Consider the following 18,072-nt stretch of genomic DNA (forward strand, 5'->3'; position numbering starts at 1 on the left):
CTTTTGTAAGTTGTTTCAAACAACTCAAAATAGGCTGTTTGGCACATTGTCTGAAATGTCTTCAAGGTCTTATAAAAGTGAACAGAGGGAGTCAGCAGCGAATCTAGAACTTAATTGTAGGGCAGGCTCAAACAAGCAAGAGGCACTGAGATGGGCCAAAATGCAGTCGATTTACTGGGTTAAGCCCTGTACCATGAGCAGTAAAGGCCTAATTGATCCGGTTGGAGGGCAGGCTCAAGCCTGTTAAAGCCTGTACAGTAGATTCGCCCCTGGAGGGAGTAGTTTATTCTCATCTATTCAATAATCCTTATGGGTACATGGTGTCCCTTTAATAGGAAAGTCTTACTTTATGCCTAAGAATAGAATCTTGACTGTCCTAACAAACCATATTTATATCTTCCTAACTGAATCAACATCTTCCTTGACTAGATAGATATCTTACTTATCATCTCCAATGGACTAAGGGAGAGATCTACACCTCTGACATTACACCGCTCTTTTTTAGCAGCTCGTCCTCGAGCTGCGGGGGTGGCCATCGTTGAACCCCAAGGAGGCCCCAAATTGCTGACATGTTGTGCCTGCTGCATTCATACATTTATGCGGCCCAGTTCAGAGGGCCTGCGTGCTGCTTTCCATCGTGTTGGCTTGCATAGGAGCGCCGTGGACCGCCCCTTTGGCCTAAGTAGAAGCTAAATCCCAACAAGGCATGCTCATATGGGGAGGCTCATCTGGTTGAGCTTACCACCTGCAATGGCTCTAGCAATAGCAAGACCAAGGGTGGCTGATTTCCCATGCCCACGAGCAGCGAGCAAGGCAACCATGCTCGCAACTCGCAAGGGACTTGTCCAAATAGAGTCCAGGAAATTGGTAACAGCTTTACACTGTGCATATGTTTTCAGTTTGAGTTTATGGCAGGGCAAACAGCTCTTTTTTATGCCTATGCAAAATGCGGACAGTGTAAGAGGTGTAGCACCTGATGCATCTTGCACCAATTTCCAATTAAAGGGCAACCAGGAAGTATTCACGGAATTGATCTTTTGGGTCTTCCAACTCTGGTTCCCATTTCTGACAATCCCTAGGAATCCTAAACACAACCAGAATCTTGAAGGTATTATGCACCACAACTTTACAGAACCATCACAGGATATAGAAAATTAGAATTTAAGCACAGGAATTGAAGTCCGTACCTGAGGTTTGAAATGGAGGTTGGTAATCAGTGTAGAGTGCAAAATGATGGGAATGTTCAGCGTGTAACATCTAAACTGGATATGAAACTTGCTGCACATAGGCATTCTTTGATCTCACTTCTCACGGGAAGCACAATGCGGAAGCCTTGGGAATAGATAACAAGGATCAAGGAAGACCAAGTAGCAAAACAACGAAAAGTCCCTCTAGCCATCTAACTCACTCCAGATTAACAGCTCTGGCACATCAGGCATCAGAAGAAAATCCCAAATTGCTGCAGTGCATCAAGTCCAGCTGATTCTATGGCTACTCTTTCAATGCTTCCCTTGCTAAAATTGTGCACATACGGAAGCTAGGCTTATGATGATTTTTTTCCATGATGTGCAGAAACTCCATGCACAAGTCTTCGTATCCAGCCCCAATCAGTCCATTGATGAGAACAGTCCATACAATGTCATCAGAATTAAAATTCCCCGATTACCAAATTGGGCTTCATTTCTTCTATGAAGTTGGCATAAAGCACATATTAGTTCTTTATAACAAACAAGGTGGAGTTCACGACACTGAGCAGACACATGTCTGAATACATCCATAGCTAGGTCAACTTTCAGGGCTCTCAAAAGTGAAATAACAATTATATGCCTCCTGGTTTGGGCATAAACCCTGACCAACCATGTGTCTGTACAGCTTCACTGCCTTAAACCATCTCTGACTTCTGCTTAATCCAGACAACAATGCATCGTGCAACTGTTGAGATAGTCTAAGATCCAGTTCTGCTAATTTAGAAGACAAGACTGAAATGGTATCTTTGTTAATTAGTATTTGGTAATCAAAGTTGCAGTCTGAGACTACATCAGGAAAGGCTACAAGTTTCTGGTCCACCATCAGGTATTCATTTTGCAAGCCTTCAATTAAAATACCATATCCACAAGGTTGGTCGGCATCCAGCAGTTATCATTTTCCACAGAAAATCCAAGGCACGATCTGCGTTGCCTGACATTACATAAACTTTGATCATCTTAGCATAAGCGACTTCATCTGGACTAAGCCGTCGCTTCACAATTCTGTAAACAATTCCTCAGCTTCCTCTACCTTGCCTTCTTGACCCAGAGCTTGGATAAGAGAACTGTAAATATGCAAATTAGGTGAGCAGTTATGCTCAACCATCCTGTTGAACATTTCAAGGGCCAAAGATGCGGCCCCATTTTTGCATAACCCATCAATTATAGTAGTGTAAGTGACTACATTTGGTGATATATTTTCTTCAAGCATCATCAATAGTTCCTGTACAGCAGAAAAAATATTATGCTTAGTTAGACCATGGATTAAAACATTGCAAGTCTGCACAGTTGGTCTGCAACCACTTATTTTCATGTGTTCAAACATTCTTGTTGCACATTCCAGTTTCTCGTCCTTGCAGTATCCACTTATGGGTGCAGTGTAGGTAACTTCATTTGGGCAAAACCCATGGTCCCTCATTTCATTGAACATTTGATAAGCTGATTCCATTTCACCCATCTTGCAAAAGCCAAAGATCAGTTGAGTATAAGACCACTCATCATCATCAGCAGCAGTATTCCCTGAGTCACAGTATCCTTTGATGATGGTGTTGTGTGTCAGAAGTGTAGCTGTAGCTCTGCCCTCAAACATATTGATCAGCATGGACATTGACTTATCAGTATTACCAATTGTGCAATAGCCCTTGATCAATACATTGTATGTCACGGTGTCTGGTAAACAACCATGTCTCTGCATCACATTACAAACAGTACGTGCAGAATCCATTTTTCTATCCTTCCTCCACCAGAACATTCATCAAAGCATTATGTCACCATATTAGGGAGCACTCCATCTCTTTGCCAACCTATGAAATAGTCCAATGGACATCCTTGACAAAAGCTGCTCACTTATAAGTGACTGTACGTATAGTCGTACACACAGTTGGTCAGCATCCCTTCTTTTTCATATAAACAAACAGCTTCCAGGCATCTTGAATGCGCCCCATGCCACACAACGCAGCAATAGGGACAGCAAAACACCACACCGTGTCATTTTGCTAATCAAATCCAGTGTCTCGTTCACCTTCCTACTATCGCACAGCCAATTGATCAGGGTTGAGTATGTCGCGGCGTTTGGCTCACGCCCCTCTTTATCCATTCGATTGAAAACCTCAAGTGCAGAATCCAAGCCATTGTTCCTACAATACCCAAGAATAATTGAGGGTTAGGTGAACGTGTCGGGCTTCATCCCAGACTCAGATATATGATTCATAATTGACTCTGTATGCCTAACATTACCATCCTTGCACAATGCATTGAATCACGGCGTAAATTTGGCTTCAAACCCTCTCTAAGAAGCTGGTGGTGCCTGTCCATGACCGTGGCCGTCGTGTTGAGCCTGCTCAGGTGGATCAACAGGGTGCTATACGCGAAGAGACCCATCTTGGACCCTCTGCGGCTGGGAGGCTGCAACGCGGCCGGCCTACGTAGGCCTTTGCGGGCGCGCTTAATCAGGGCGGCTGCTCGAACATTGGGCGGAGAGGAGCGGAGGGAGGATGGGTCTGAGAGGGGAGAGCGGTCTGAGGTGGGCGGCGCGTGTGAGGACGGAGAGGGGGGACGGTGGCGAGAGGTGGGCGCCGCCATTGGGGGAGGAGGAGGAGGAGGAATTGGAGGCGGGGGATCCCATCCATGTGGGGAGGGCGGTGGCCAAGGGATTTCCATGGAGGGAGGGAGCTCCACGGAGAAGAACAGAGAGATATGGGCCGTCGTGGGCCGCCATTTCCTTCTCTTTTTTTTTGAGCATCATTTCCTTCTTTCTTAGATGAAGGGAGGAAGGCGTTACTCTCAGGCCCAAACTTACAGTACTACAGAGCGGAAAACGTAGGCCCAAATAGTGACCACGGGGCTCGTCGGCGGTCGGCCGCACGGCACGGGCGCCACCGTGGCAGCCGAGGCGTTGGCGACGCAGGCGAGCCAGCCGCTGTTGTCTCGTCCTGCCGAGCAAGCGCGTCTGCTGCTTCCTACTGGGTAGCGTCGGAAAGCGGACGGCGGCGACGATTGATCTCGTCCTGAACGGAGCAGGGGCGGCGGCGGCGAAGGATAATCCGGACGGAGACGGTGAGCTCACTTGTCTCTGCGCCTAGCTGCCGTGGTCAAGCAAATTTGAGTAAGCATATACTATACTAAGCATCCGTATGCCTTCTGTAGTTCTGTGGCAACAGAGAGCACTCGACAGCTTACAAATGCATGGCATTGCCATTTGCCAGTCAATAGCAAGGTTCACACATGCACACCATCTGTTTGGTTCAATACCCCAGAGCTGGAATGCGCAGGCAAGCAACTCATCTTATCATAGTACAGTGTTGAAACCTTTACTATCCTTGTTATTCACACAAGTTCGAGCATGCCTCGCAATCTAGTGCATCATACCACTGGGCCAAAATTTCAAACCTCTTTATGAAGCCTTCAACTTGAAGTACAAACACTAACAAGATACAGAGGTGTGGATCCAAGACCGGGGAGAAAAATTACCCCAAAGATGGATCATGATATGAACCTCCATCCAACTGCTCTCCGGCACACACCATGACCACATACACTGATGTAGATGTCCAGCTAGGCCACCATCTCCTCCTTGCAAACCTGATGTGCTCCAACTCTGACCACCTCCATTATTTACCTTTGCACAGGCTATGCCATGTATGCTCCTTGCTCTATAAAAACAGCATCAACACATATCTTTGCTTTGCCTGTACATCACTTTGTGAGGCGCATTTTCTTCACACGTTCAGGGCTGACTTCGGAGCAAATTTCTTCACCGCATCGCCTACGGACAGGAATATCTTGTCGTCGCCGATGAGCTTCGTGAATTTTGCTGACTGCAGCTTCTGGATCACTGCTGACCCGGGATTGGCGAGGATCAGCTGTAAGTGGCACACATGGATTTTTCTTTCTTAGTAAAGTGTTTCTCCATGAACATTCTTGCGGTAGCAGCTAGTAGCTGTGCAATTCTGATCATAGTTTTTGGTATTTTACCTGAATTTTGCGCTTTTCAAGTGCTTTCAACAACTCCTCCAAGGCATGGATTCCACCTGTGTCGATGTCAGTCACCGCTGTTGAAGTGTTAGTAGATCAGTGTTATAAACTGATAGCAAAAAAGCAACTAATTAATTGGTAACTTTGTTATTATAAAATACAGTAAATCCATTGTCTCCTTATGAGATAGCTCAACAATGAGAAACTCTGTTTTGGACAGCTTCTGTTCCTGCTGTTGTTCCTCCTCGTCTCTCAGCCATCTCAGGATTCTGAAAATAGGATATAAGTTCCTATACTAGTAATCATGCCAATAAATCATTAAATCTTGTAAAAGAAGTTTACCTCTCTTTAACATAATTGGAGTTTGTGAAGTAGATGGCTGAGTCCACTCTGACAATCATAACCCCGGGTACCTTGCTAGCCTCTGGGTATTGTTCAACATTCGTGTAGATTGTTGTCCTTGGAAGGTTACCGAGTAAAGCTGTTCTTGGCCGTGTTACTTGGAGAAGAATTTTGCCAAGAGATATTGCAACCTATTCCATGCAAGATCCAGAATCATCAGCCATGTCAGTAGGAGGATTCAGCTGTAATTAACATGACAAAAATTGTAGTAGTTCACACCGCAATGAGCAAGCCGTACTCCACTGATGCAAATACGACCCCAAAGAATGCTCCTAGCAATGCCATGAAGTCCATTTTATCAACCTTCCAGATAAGGTACGCCGCTTCATAGTCAACTAGGCTAACCACTGCATTTATGATGATAGAAGCTAGAATGGCATTGGGCGTGTACTTGAACAATGGAGTGATCAACAACAGCGTAAGCATCACTACAATTGCCATAACAACATTGGATACTGCTGTTTTGCAGCCAGCCATGTAATTGACTGCTGATCGCGACATAGAACCTGAAGGGAGCATATCTTGTCAGTAGAATGCTATATTTGTATGGAGTATGTACTTTTTCTTCTAAAAATGTAGTCACCTGTGCCTACGTAGCATGAAGTCATTGAACCAACAATGTTCATCGTTCCTAGGGCCAGCATTTCTTTATTCCCATCTATTTGATAGTCCTTCATGGCAGCAAATGTTCTTCCAATTGCGATTGCTTCCTAAAAAAGTTTGCATTGGTTTTGACAGATTGTTGGGTATGCTAAAAAAAATCCATGCAATTGAAACTAAAAAGGTCATCAAAGGTTTTGTTACCGTTAAGCCGACCATTCCGGCCACTACACCAATTCTGAATCCTTTAGCTAAGTATGGGCCAGACCAATATATGAGATGAAATGAAGGTAGATTGATGCCTTGCTTTATATCCTTGACCTGCAATTATCCAGTAATTAATCCACATAGTTATCTTCAATTAATTTGTTACTACTGAAATTTCTGATGGCAGAAGTTGCGAGTACTCAAGTTGACTTACAATTGCAACACCCTGCTTGTCTGCACGGGTGATGAACACACAGAATGTGGATACGATCACTGAAATGAGCGGAGCGATTGCAGAAACCCAGAAGAGCTTTTTATTCTTCTTGGCCTGAATTATCCCAATGGAACAGCATGATCATCACAAATAGTTCGAGGAGAACCAAGATGAAATTTTGAAATGTACTGGTACTCTATCTTACAATGTATTTGGTTGTTAGAAGAAACGCCAGGAAGGATGCTCCAATCAATATCGTCTGCCAGTTACACTGAATCAACAACAGCACAAGGACAAGTTGATGAGATATTGGTCTTCATGACAGGAGTAACAGAATATATGGAAGGTAGGATATTCTTACCCCGTGTTGTATATTTCCCCATACCGATTCCATGACCGAGATGATGTCAGACTGCTTGGTGAATTTTGCGATGCCAAGGAAGCCTTTCAGCTGCTGAAGGCCAATGGTAATGGCTGCACCCGCCATGAAACCAACGATGGCTGCATGAGACAAGAACTCTATGATAAACCCTAGCCTGCAGCAGATCAATCGAGTCAGTTCAGAGAGTTCCAGGTGTTCATGCCAATATGACATCATAAACTGGAAGTGGCAGGTCAGTAAACCAGGGACCACGCACGCTCACCTGAAGAATCCGAGCATTGCCTGAGTGATCCCTGCGAAGAATGTTGCGGTGAACGCCAGCCTGCTGTACTCATGTGGATTCTTAACCGGATCGATCTCTTCCTGGAGAAGAGTCCCGAGCAATAGCGACAGGACGGCTGCTGGACCGATGGCTATGTCCCTGGAAGTGCCCATCGCAGCGTATATCAGAGGTGGAACGAAGCTACTGTCTGCAAATGAAAAATCAGCAACACTCTGGTCATTATAGTTGCAGACTTGCAGGAGCAAAACTGGAAATCCTGAGATCTCAACAATGATGAAAATGTATGCTGAACTTACAGAGCCCAACATGTGCTGGCAGGAAAGCAAGCTGTGCATAACCAATGTCCTGGTGTAAGATACCATGAGGGAGCACATGTCAGAGTACGTTGACAAGCCAGTGGAGGCTACGGTGCTGCTTTGCGAAGTTTGCTAGTTTGTTACCTGAGGTATGCAGAGGCTGGCGATGGTGAGGCCGGCGATGAAGTCCCCCTTGAACATGCCAAAGGTGTAGCTCCTGGCCCAGTCCAGCACCGGAAAGAGGTGCACCAGGCCGAACCACAGCTTCTTGGACCTCGGCTGGTCCTTGTACTCCCGCAGTGGGTCGTCAGGAAAGAAGGTCTCCTTCACCCCTTCGGCTAACTCCGTGAAGAGGCCCTTCGCCGGCGGGAACCTGACTTTGTAGCCATGGTCGTCTGTCTGGTGGTGTGACCCTGTCCTGGAGATGTCGCCATTGAAGTCTTCACCTCCGTCCAAAATGGTTCTCGGCATTGTCGCCAAAGTTGTTTGCACTGCACGTTGGTGCGAGGAAGGGAACGTCTATTTGTAAATGAAGCAGTGAGAACTGAAGTTAAACATCCATGAACAGGCACACACAAACGCATGAACAAGCACGATTACCAGCTACATGCATGGTGCAACTAAGGTCTCAGTTCTAGTATCTACAGAAACAAAACCAAGACCAGAAATGTAATTCTTCAGAACCGAAGGAAGGAATTCAAAACTTATGCATGGACAGCAATGTATATCAAGAATGGAGCACCCAACAGGACCAATGTATCATTCAAAACAATGAAGAATGGAGGAAGGAAGGAGAACCTACACAGCGATGAAAAGTACTGCTGCTTTTGTGTTGATTGTTCAGAAGCTAGGGAATGCTCATTATACATAGATGCGGAGAAGCTCCCGTTACCATCAAAGGTCAACCCCTCTTTTTTGATTAATGAGCACTGCAAATTATGAATCTGCGTCGAGGATTGTGCCATATTAAACATTGCGCATGCAGGAAACACCTACCTGATGGACTGGTTATTCTCACAGCTCATCACTCGCTCAACTTGTAAATTATTTTGCAGAACACAACCGGTGTTGAAAGAATGTGCATCTGCTGAACAAGCAGACTGGCTATGAGCACTCCCTGGTGGCTTTCATCAGTTTATCAAGACATCATATCATAACCTGGCTAGTTGCTGTTTACCCTGCCTTGTGTATGCATGCAGTTACACACTCATCCTTTCCAAGGCTGTTCAAGCGGCCTATTGATCAGAGTCATAAAGGGGATAAAATATAGCAGCATCTCATCAACTGGTAGTTAAGCAATCGATCTATTTCTGCGACGACTAGCTTTGTCGATCTCCAGTCTGATCCTGCTGCATTAAGCAATCGATCTGTTTTTGCAACGACTGGCTGTGTCGATCTCCAGTCTGATCCTGCTGCAGATCATGTTCTGACGGTGCATAATTAGAATTAACAACTGCATTATTGGGGTCTGGCGTAGTCCATGAGGCAGCTTATTAAGTAGAGTATGTTGTACCTTGCCATAAGCAGGGGCGCTTGTTTACAAGTCCACAAGTAGTGTTAACAAACTAGTACTTCCTCTTTAAACTAATCTACTATTCCTAAATAGTTTATCTCCACTAACTCTAATTCTCTCAACATGCTGCCTTCCATGTCACCAAATGTGCCATGTCAGCATCCACTAACACTATTTTGCAGCCTTGTGCAAACCTCATGCATACTCTTTGTTCACACCCAGTGCAAGTATGCATACTCTTTGTTCAAACAGTGCAAGTATGAAATATTTCTACCTTAAAAAATCTTTTGATTTAGATCATTTTCTTCATTCATGATTTATCTGAAATTAATCTTTAAATTCCCGGCGCAACGCGCGGAAAATCACCTAGTATATAAGACACTTTAAATCATTAAAGTAGTGATCTAAAACGTCGTATATTAGTTTACAAAGGGAGTATATTTTATCCCCTTTATGACTTTGATCAATAGGCCACTTGAACAGCCATGGAAAGGATGAGTAACTGCATGCCTACACAAGGCAGCGTTGTCAATGATGTATTGCTGTGTTGTAATGTTGTGCTTCCCTCAGCCATGGATCAAATATTTGGAGGAAATCCTTACCAGCTCTAGTAAATAAATAGGTCTATTCTATTTGTAGGCTAGAGCTAATAATTTAGTCATGAGTTAACCTTGTGCGTTTTTTGACAGAGGGAACAGCAGCTGAACCCAAACCGCCACTAATGACAGCGCCTGAACTACAAAAAGGTTCTGCAAAAGCGACACCTCTAGGGAACAGTGCACAAGCGTTGTCGTCGCCGATCAACGGGTCTAAGGTTTCCGCCCTGGAGAAAGTCTGAACTCTCCGGAAAATGCCTTCAACAAGGGAGCGATTGACTGATTGACATTGCTAGGTACAACCAATGAAGGTCAGACCTAGGGTATTCACCTTGGAAATCGAGACTTGTACTCGAGTAGCACCAATAAAATTGAAGTCCCCTAGTGCCGCCGCCTCCGCTTGTTGAGGCTGTTGTTGCAAATCACTAATCAACTGGCTCACAGGCATCACACGTTCGGTTTGGACAAGAACATCGTCCCACAACAGAACCGTGCCCGCATAACGGCCTGTGAAGCATTGTCTTCATCGCATCCAAGACCATGCCTCGCCATTACTTAGCAGTCTCGAACTCAACATGAGCCATCGAGACCTTCTGGTGTTCCAATCGTAGCCACCTTGACATTTCCCACCTCTGTCAACATCGTGGAGATCACGGCGTAGATGGTGATGTCGACATACCCCATGGTGTCAACAGAAAGCGGAGCTTCACGATGTGCCCCTTTGAAGCTGCACAGGCTGATGTTTCCGAACGTGCACGACCGGATCCCATTTGATCCAGATGTCATCCATCAATGTGTGAAGACCACCGATGGAGGAGTCTGGAACTCGTCAGCAGCCAGATCGAGGACGACCAGCAGTAGGAAGATCAGCGAGTTGGATGGGAGAAGACCACTAGGGTCGTCGCCCTTCCTTTGTTTTCCCCGTCAGCGCGCCTCACACTGGCCAACCTCCACCTTATGGACTGCGCCTAGGGGAGCCCCCCACCCCTTCGGAGATAGGGCTTGCCGCCACCGCGGTAGAGGTCAACGGCAGGGGAGGCCACAACGAATGATGGCTAGCGGCAGTGCTAGGGCTTGGCTCCTGGCGTAACCCGGGGAGCGATGCCCCGGAGCGAACCGCTCCGTATTTTCTTCCTCCCAGTTAACCTTGTGCGTATGAGCCGATCTCATTCGAAGGAAGCGATTTTTGGTATATGCTGTGAAGCTGCCTGCGTACCTCTACCAAAATCTTGTGCTCGCCATTCAGGCATTGTGATAATGAATGTTGCAAGGACTGATGCGTGGAATCGGCCCGCCGCCAATAACGACGAGGTCAGCCCCTCCGGCGTGGGGGTGATCATTGATCAATATCCCGTTCGACCGGGAGCCTCTTATGTTTCTAGTATCTGGTGATGCATTAGCTCATTTAAGGTCGGTGCAGTGGAAATGTACTTGGTAATGAACTGTTCAAGTATGTTATGTTTGATGTTAATGTGATATTGTCATTTAATTATGCACTGAAATAGTTTAAATGCATGTTTGAAATGTGTGCAAAATTTTGTGCTTTTTTTTTGAGAGATCGGCTAGATGAACAAAGTTTAATTCCTAAAAAAAGTACTATGGAATTAGATTAGAGCATGATGAATACAATGAGGGATTAAGTTTTAGAGCATGAGGAATACGATGAGGGATTAAGTTTCAAAGCTAGAATGCACAAGCAAGCAACTCATCTTATCGGAGTAGTATCAGAACCTTTAGTGTATCCATTCCACTCAGCCAAATGCAAAACCTCTTTATAAAGCCTTGAAGTACAAACACTAACAAAATACAGTGGTACAGATCCAAAAACTGGACAAAAAAACCCAAAGATGGATCATCAAATAAACCTCCATCCAACTGCTCGCCGACGCACACCCCGAGCACGCACACTGATGATGCAGATGTCCAACTAGGCCACCATCTTCTCCTTTTTCTCCAACCACATCTTGCGAACCTGATGCGCCCCAACTCCACACACCTCCATTATTTACCTTTGCACGAACTATGCCGTGTACTTCTGTATTCCTTGATCTATAAAAATCACACCAACACATCTCTCTGCTTCTCCTGTACATCGCTTCGTTCGACGCGTCTTCTTCAGACGTTCAGGGCTGACTTCGGAGCAAATTTCTTCACTGCGTCGCTGACCGACAGGAATATTTTGTCGTCGCCGATGAGGTCTGTGAATTTCGCTGACCGCAGCTTCTGGATTACTGCCGGCCCGGGATTGGCGAGGATCAGCTGTAGTGGCACACATGGATTTTTGTTCAGTGATTATTCCATGAACATGCTTGCGGTAGCAGCTAGAAGTTAAACAATTCTGATCCTAGTTTTTGGTATTTTACCTGAATTTTGCGCTTTTCAAGTGCTTTCAGCAACTCTTCCAAAGCATGGATTCCACTTGTGTCGATATCAGTTACCGCTGTTGAAGAGTTAGTTGATCAGTGTTTAGCAATGAATAAATCAAATTTAATTTCCGTATTCTAAAATATAGTAATTCTATTGTCTCCTTACGAGATAGCTCAACAATGAGAAACTCTGTTTTGGACAACTTCTGTTCCTGCTGTTGTTCCTCCTCATCCCTCAGCCATCTCAGGATTCTGAAAATACGATAATAAATTACTATACTAGTAATGATGCCACTGAATAATATAAATTAGTAAATCTTGTTGAAAGGAAGTTTACCTCTCTTTAACATAATTGGAGTTTGTGAAGTAGATAGCTGAGTCCACTCTGACAATCATAACCCCGGGCACCTTGGTAGCTTCTGGGTATTGTTCAACATTCCTGTAGATCGTTGTTCTTGGGAGGTTGCCGAGTAAAGCTGTTCTCGGCCGTGTTACTTGGAGAAGAATTTTTCCAAGAGATATTGCAACCTATTTCATGCAAGATCCACAATCATCAACCATGTCAGTAGGAGAAATTCAGTTGTAATTAACATGACCGAAATTGTAGTAGCACGCACCGCAATGAGCAAGCCATACTCCACTGATGCAAATACGACCCCGAAGAATGCTCCTAGCAATGCCACGAAATCCATTTTATCAACCTTCCAGATAAGGTACGCCGTCTCATAGTCAACTAGGCTAACCACTGCATTTATGATGATGGAAGCTAGAATGGCATTGGGCGTGTACTTGAACAATGGAGTGATCAACAACAGTGTGAGCATCACTACAATTGCCATAACAACATTGGATACTGCTGTTTTGCAGCCAGCCATGTAATTTACTGCTGATCGCGAGAAAGAACCTGCAGCAAACATATCTTGTCAGTACAATGCTATATTTGCATGTGATATGTGGCTTTTCTCTACTAAATTAGCAATCACCTGTGGCCACGTAGCATGAAGTCATTGAGCCAACAATGTTCATGGTTCCTAGAGCTACCATTTCTTTGTTCCCATCTATTTGGTAGTCCTTCATGGCAGCAAATGTTCTTCCAATTGCGATTGCTTCCTGATAAAGTTTGCATTGGTTTTGACATATTGTTGGATATTCTAAAAAATCTATTCGGAAAAAAATGAAACTAAAAGGTCAATGAAGTTTTTGTTACCGTAAGGGCAACCATTCCAGCTACTACACCAATTCTGAATCCTTTCGCCAAGTATGGGCCAGACCAATATATGAGATGAAATGAAGGTGGATTGATGCCTTGCTTTATATCCTTGACCTGCGATTATCCAGTAATTGATCCACATTGTTATCTTCGACTAATTTTTTACAACTGAAGTTTCTGATGGCAAAAAGTTGCGAGTAGTCAAACAGCGACTTACAATTGCAACGCCCTGCTTGTCTGCATGGGTGATGAACACACAGAAGGTGGATATGACAACTGAAATGAGCGGGGCGATTGCAGAAACCCAGAAGAGCTTCTTATTCTTCTTGGCCTGAATTATTCCAATGGAACAGAATGATCATCACAAATAGTCAAGGGAACCAAGATGCAATTCTGAGCATGTAATATTTTATCTTACGATGTATTTGGTAGTTAGAAGAAACGCCAAGAAGGATGCGCCAATCAATATCGTCTGATAGTTCCACTGAATCAACAACGCAAGGGTAAGCTGATGAAATACCATTTTTTTGTCATCACAGAAGTAACAAAATAGAAAAAAGGTTGAATATCCTTACCCCATGGTGTACATTTCCCCATACTGACTCCATGACCGAGATGATATCAGACTTCTTGGTGAATTTTTTGATGCCAAGGAAGCCTTTGAGCTGCTGAAGGGCAATGGTTACGGCGGCACCCGCCATGAAACCAACGATGGCTGCATGAGACAGGAACTCTATGATAAACCCTAGCCTGCAGCAGATCGATCGAGTCGGGTCAGAGACTACGTAAAGCAGATGAACTTTTCTGGAGTTCATGCCAATATGACATCAGAAACTGCCAGGTCAACGGGCCAAGGACCACGGATGCTCACCTGAAGAATCCAAGCATCGCCTGAGTGATCCCCGCGAAGAATGTTGCGGTGAAGGCCAGCCGGCTGTACTCATACGGATTCTTGACTGGATCGATCTCTTCCTGGAGGAGAGTTCCAAGCAACAGGGACACGACGGCCACCGGACCTATGGCTATATCCCTGGAACTGCCCATCATAGCGTATACCAAAGGCGGAACGAAGCTACTGTCTGCAAAAGAAAATCAGCAAAAAACTCTCATCATCATTATATATAGTTGCAGACTTGTAGGAGCAAAACTGGAACTCTGAGATCTGATCAGTAATGAAAAAGCTAACAGGTATGTTGAACTTACACAGTCCAACATGTGCTGGCAGGAAAGCAAGCTTGGCATAACCGATGTCCTGGCGTAAGATGCCATCAGAGAGCACATGTCAGTCAGAGTACGTCGAAGGGCTGCCTGTGCATGCAACTACACTACACAAGAGAGCAGCTTTGATTTCTAGTTTGTTACCTGAGGTATGCAGAGGCTGGCGATGGTGAGGCCGGCGACGAAGTCCCCTTTGAACTTGCCGAAGCTGTAGCTCCTGGCCCAGTCCAGCACCGGGAAGAGGTGCACCAGGCTGAGCCACAGCTTCTTGGACCTCGGTTGGTCCTTGTACTCACGCAGCGGATCGTCGGCGAAGAATGTCTCCTTCACCCCATCTGCGAACTCCGCGAGGAGGCCCTTCGCCGGCGGGAACCCGACCTTGTAGCCATGGTGGTGGTGGTGGTGGGTGCTGTTGCTGTCTGTGTAACGGTGCGACCCCGTCTGGCTGGAGACGTCGCCGTCAAAGTCCTCGCCTCCGTCCGACACGGTTCTTGGCATTGTTGCCGACGTTGCTTGCACCTATGTGCAGATGGATACGTCTGTCTGGAAATAAGGCAGCGAGCGAGAAATGAGAACATCAATCCCTATCTACGTCGGGCGAGACAATTAGCATATACTGCGAAACTGAAGCTAACTCTCCATGTATTTCAGACGGAGAAATCATTAGTACTAGTCAAATAAAGCACACACACACACGCATGGACATGCATGACCATCCATCTGCATGCATGGTGCAACTAAGCTCTGAACTGAATGAAACAATTTACAGCAAGGGAAAACCAAGACCATAGGTGTTTTTCTTCGGAACTGAAGGAAGGAATCAGAAACTTATGCATGAACAACAAGAAATACAGTATATATCAAGAATGGAAGCAGCCAACACCACTGATCATTGCATATCATTCATAACCATGAATGAAGACTTGATGGACCAAGGAAAGAAAACATACACAAGGATGACACTCAGCCAAAGGCCTGCTGCTTTGTGTTGATTGTTCAGAAGCTAGGGAATGTCCATTATATATAGATGCAGAGAAGCTGCGGCCGCGATGAAGGTCAACCCCTATATTTTAATCGGAGGGCCAAGAGATAAGCTAAGCTGCAAATTATGAATCTGCGTCGAAAATCGCACCACATTCAGCATAGCGCAGGAAACGCCTACCCTAATGAATAGGTTATTCTCACAGCTCATCACTTGCTGAACTTGTAAATCATTTCTGCGAAAACAATCAAACGGTTTCAGTGACAGGTGACACAAGGAACAATGAAACTGGCTTTCAGCTCTACATGGGCCAGAGTGGACCTGAGCAAATGTGTGTGTGTGATGTGCCCAAACAGGGTAACTTATTAAGATATACTCCAATCTTCACCAAGTTGCAGTTTTGAAACGTTGCCAGTTTTTCTAGCTGATGAAAAGGGACGATTCCCTTCCTGTACCATCGAGTCATGCACACGTTGGCTTAATGCGCAATCAAACTCCGATGAAAAATAGAAAGTATATGACATAAAGGGGGCTAGACTTGTGCAATTTTGACATTTAGGCTTACCCAAATGCATGTGCTATGACTTCAGAAGCCAAACAGAAACTTCAGAATTCAGAAGAGCACTGGCCACTGAAAAAGCAAAATTGGGGGATTCTGTGGCTATTTTACCCTTCCGTATGCTTTTGCATGTTACACGCTCATCTTTGGCGTAGCTCTAGAAGGCGGTCAATCGATCAAGTTTTTTCTTTTTCTGCTGTACTGAACTATTTGACACCTTCTTAAAAAAAATCGAATTGAGGAACATCGCTCCCAATTTCATTCAACATGAAATTGATAATGTAACAGGGTTTTTGCTGGAAGGCTTCTTTACTGGACATCGACAAGATAGGAACGCCCGTTGTTTCAAGAAGAAAAGGAAAAAATGATCAAGTCGACAAGGAAAAAAAATACAATTCCTTAAAACGGAGTAGTTATGGACAAGTTCCACTACTAATGGCATATTGCAAGCTATAATAAGCTGCCTCTCACAGACTAGGCAGGCCGCAATAATGCAGTTGTTAACTCTAACTATGCACCGTCTGAACATGATCTGCGGCAGCAGAAGTACAGGATCAGACTGGAGATCGGCACAGTTAGTCATCGCGAAACCCGATCGTTCCATCAACTACTAGTTTAATTTCCCTTAATCAACTAGCAGTAGCGCCGGAAGAAAAATGGTCTGCCATTTGCATGAACCTGGTCAAAGAACCGATCGAAAGGCAGGCTAATGTGATGGGTTCCTGATGCAGGTGGACGGTCCTAAAATGCACAGCCGAGAGGCTGAGAGAGACCAACCGACGTGCTCCTCTGCCTAATAGATTCCATGCACTCTCGGTGGCTCTAATCACTCGCTTGCGAATGTACCTTGGCCCTGGCACACGTTGCAGCTAGCCTTTTCGTTCTAGTGGTGACCCAGTGGTGCTCTGCTATTTTCAATACAGTTTCAGGATAGGAGCATCTACAGTGTTCAGTAAGACAGTAACAGCTCTGTGTAGACCAAGTTCCACACATGCATGATAAAATGGCATTTTTCTACTACTCCCTCCGTTCCTAAATACTTGTCTTTCTAGAGATTTCAACAAGTGACTACATACGGCGCAAAATGAATGAATCTACACTTTAAAATATGTCTACATACATCCGTATGTTGAGTCCATTTGAAATGCCTAGAAAGACAAGTATTTGGGAACGGAGGGAGTAGAATACATGATGAAATGGTATTCATTCATGAGAAATCACAGGAACTCCGCTGTCAAAACCCAAAGATATTTCTTTCTAAAACCCATGATAAAAATACACAGCAGAAGAATAAGTCACCCTAGTGATCCGATCCAGTGACCCTATCGCACAAATCTAAGGAAAATGGTTCCGGTTTAACATTCCAGAAAGCATCTAGATCACTCAAAACTGAACAATGAAGGCCTGAAGAAAGAATACAAGCACACAAAGAACAGAGAGGAGGTGATAAACAAATGCAGGAACTAAAACCCTTTACGAACACGCGGTCGAAAAAGAACTTTTCCGTGGGGCTTTTTGCCTGCCTCGCTGTGCCAAAAGGGAAGGCAAAAGTTCGCAAAAAAATAAACGAAAGAGAGATCGAAAAGAAGGAGCAAGTGGTCTTTCTTACTGTGTTGTTCCTCTGGGAGCACCTTCGTGGAGCTCCGGACCTTTTCCTCCTGGCTTTTCCTGGGCCCCGCCAGTGTTCTGCTCGGACTATACCTTCCAGCAGATTGGATGGTGGAGGGTCGCCTCGAACGTGGACGCGATTGTGGGTCAGGAGGTCGACGACAGCGCCTTCATCACTATTTAAAAGATTGGGGGAGGAAGAAGCGAAAAGAGAGAGGGAGAGTGGGAGAAAGAGAGTCAAACAGTGTCCAGGTTCGATGAACCTGGTGTGGGGAGGCAGCGCAGGCGTGAAGAACGGGATGGGAGTTAACCACCTGCTGCCACGTTGACCTTGCTCGATAGTATTACGGCGAGTATTTACGGGTTGGGAGGCTGCCAGTTCACTGCCATTGCATGTAGGATGCTGTACTGGCGACA

General features: G+C 45.1%; 2 protein-coding genes and 1 long non-coding RNA gene across 4 annotated transcripts; all 3 read right to left on the bottom strand.

Moving 5' to 3' along the window:
* Positions 1-19: 19 nt before the first annotated feature.
* LOC119284796 lies at positions 20-3,877 on the bottom strand. The gene is made up of 3 exons (XR_005139214.1): positions 3,483-3,877; positions 1,188-3,382; positions 20-1,084 (listed from the first exon to the last, which is right to left on the bottom strand). It is a non-coding gene; the product is annotated as an uncharacterized LOC119284796 (long non-coding RNA).
* A 685-nt stretch (positions 3,878-4,562) lies between these two features.
* On the bottom strand, positions 4,563-9,295 carry LOC119284797 (sulfate transporter 1.2-like). Its single transcript, XM_037563957.1, has 14 exons — positions 8,406-9,295; positions 7,748-8,122; positions 7,604-7,652; positions 7,287-7,494; positions 7,004-7,178; positions 6,848-6,913; positions 6,643-6,756; positions 6,426-6,542; positions 6,205-6,331; positions 5,841-6,127; positions 5,562-5,752; positions 5,403-5,488; positions 5,220-5,296; positions 4,563-5,107 (listed from the first exon to the last, which is right to left on the bottom strand). The coding sequence occupies exons 2-14, from the start codon at positions 8,072-8,074 to the stop codon at positions 4,964-4,966; spliced, it is 1,968 nt and encodes a 655-aa protein (XP_037419854.1). The 5' UTR covers positions 8,075-8,122; positions 8,406-9,295; the 3' UTR covers positions 4,563-4,963.
* Positions 9,296-11,457: 2,162 nt separating this feature from the next.
* LOC119284798 (sulfate transporter 1.2-like) lies at positions 11,458-17,794 on the bottom strand. 2 transcript variants are annotated; one of them, XM_037563959.1, is made up of 14 exons: positions 17,657-17,794; positions 14,651-15,049; positions 14,492-14,540; positions 14,160-14,367; positions 13,864-14,038; positions 13,707-13,772; positions 13,506-13,619; positions 13,286-13,402; positions 13,062-13,188; positions 12,696-12,982; positions 12,416-12,606; positions 12,245-12,330; positions 12,076-12,152; positions 11,458-11,971 (listed from the first exon to the last, which is right to left on the bottom strand). In XM_037563959.1, the coding sequence occupies exons 2-14, from the start codon at positions 15,002-15,004 to the stop codon at positions 11,828-11,830; spliced, it is 1,995 nt and encodes a 664-aa protein (XP_037419856.1). In that variant the 5' UTR covers positions 15,005-15,049; positions 17,657-17,794; the 3' UTR covers positions 11,458-11,827. The 2 variants fall into 2 exon arrangements, with proteins under 2 accessions (XP_037419856.1, XP_037419855.1); XM_037563958.1 differs by lacking the exon at positions 17,657-17,794 and adding an exon at positions 15,457-15,715.
* Positions 17,795-18,072: the final 278 nt, after the last annotated feature.

Source organism: Triticum dicoccoides, chromosome 4A, assembly GCF_002162155.2.
Source record: "Triticum dicoccoides isolate Atlit2015 ecotype Zavitan chromosome 4A, WEW_v2.0, whole genome shotgun sequence".
Classification (NCBI taxonomy): domain Eukaryota; kingdom Viridiplantae; phylum Streptophyta; class Magnoliopsida; order Poales; family Poaceae; genus Triticum; species Triticum dicoccoides.

Bases quoted from the DNA above. Each gene is read 5' to 3' on its own strand.
- LOC119284797 (XM_037563957.1), bottom strand. From the start codon at position 8,074: ATGCCGAGAACCATTTTGGACGGAGGTGAAGACTTCAATGGCGACATC. The intron at 5,297-5,402 runs ATAAGGAGACAA...ACACTTCAACAG, and splicing joins TCTCATTGTTGAGCTATCTC to CGGTGACTGACATCGACACA. The intron at 5,108-5,219 runs GTAAAATACCAA...TGCCACTTACAG, and splicing joins TTGAAAAGCGCAAAATTCAG to CTGATCCTCGCCAATCCCGG.
- LOC119284798 (XM_037563959.1), bottom strand. From the start codon at position 15,004: ATGCCAAGAACCGTGTCGGACGGAGGCGAGGACTTTGACGGCGACGTC. The intron at 14,541-14,650 runs GTAACAAACTAG...ATCTTACGCCAG, and splicing joins CCAGCCTCTGCATACCTCAG to GACATCGGTTATGCCAAGCT. The intron at 13,620-13,706 runs GTAAGATAAAAT...GGAATAATTCAG, and splicing joins TTCTAACTACCAAATACATC to GCCAAGAAGAATAAGAAGCT.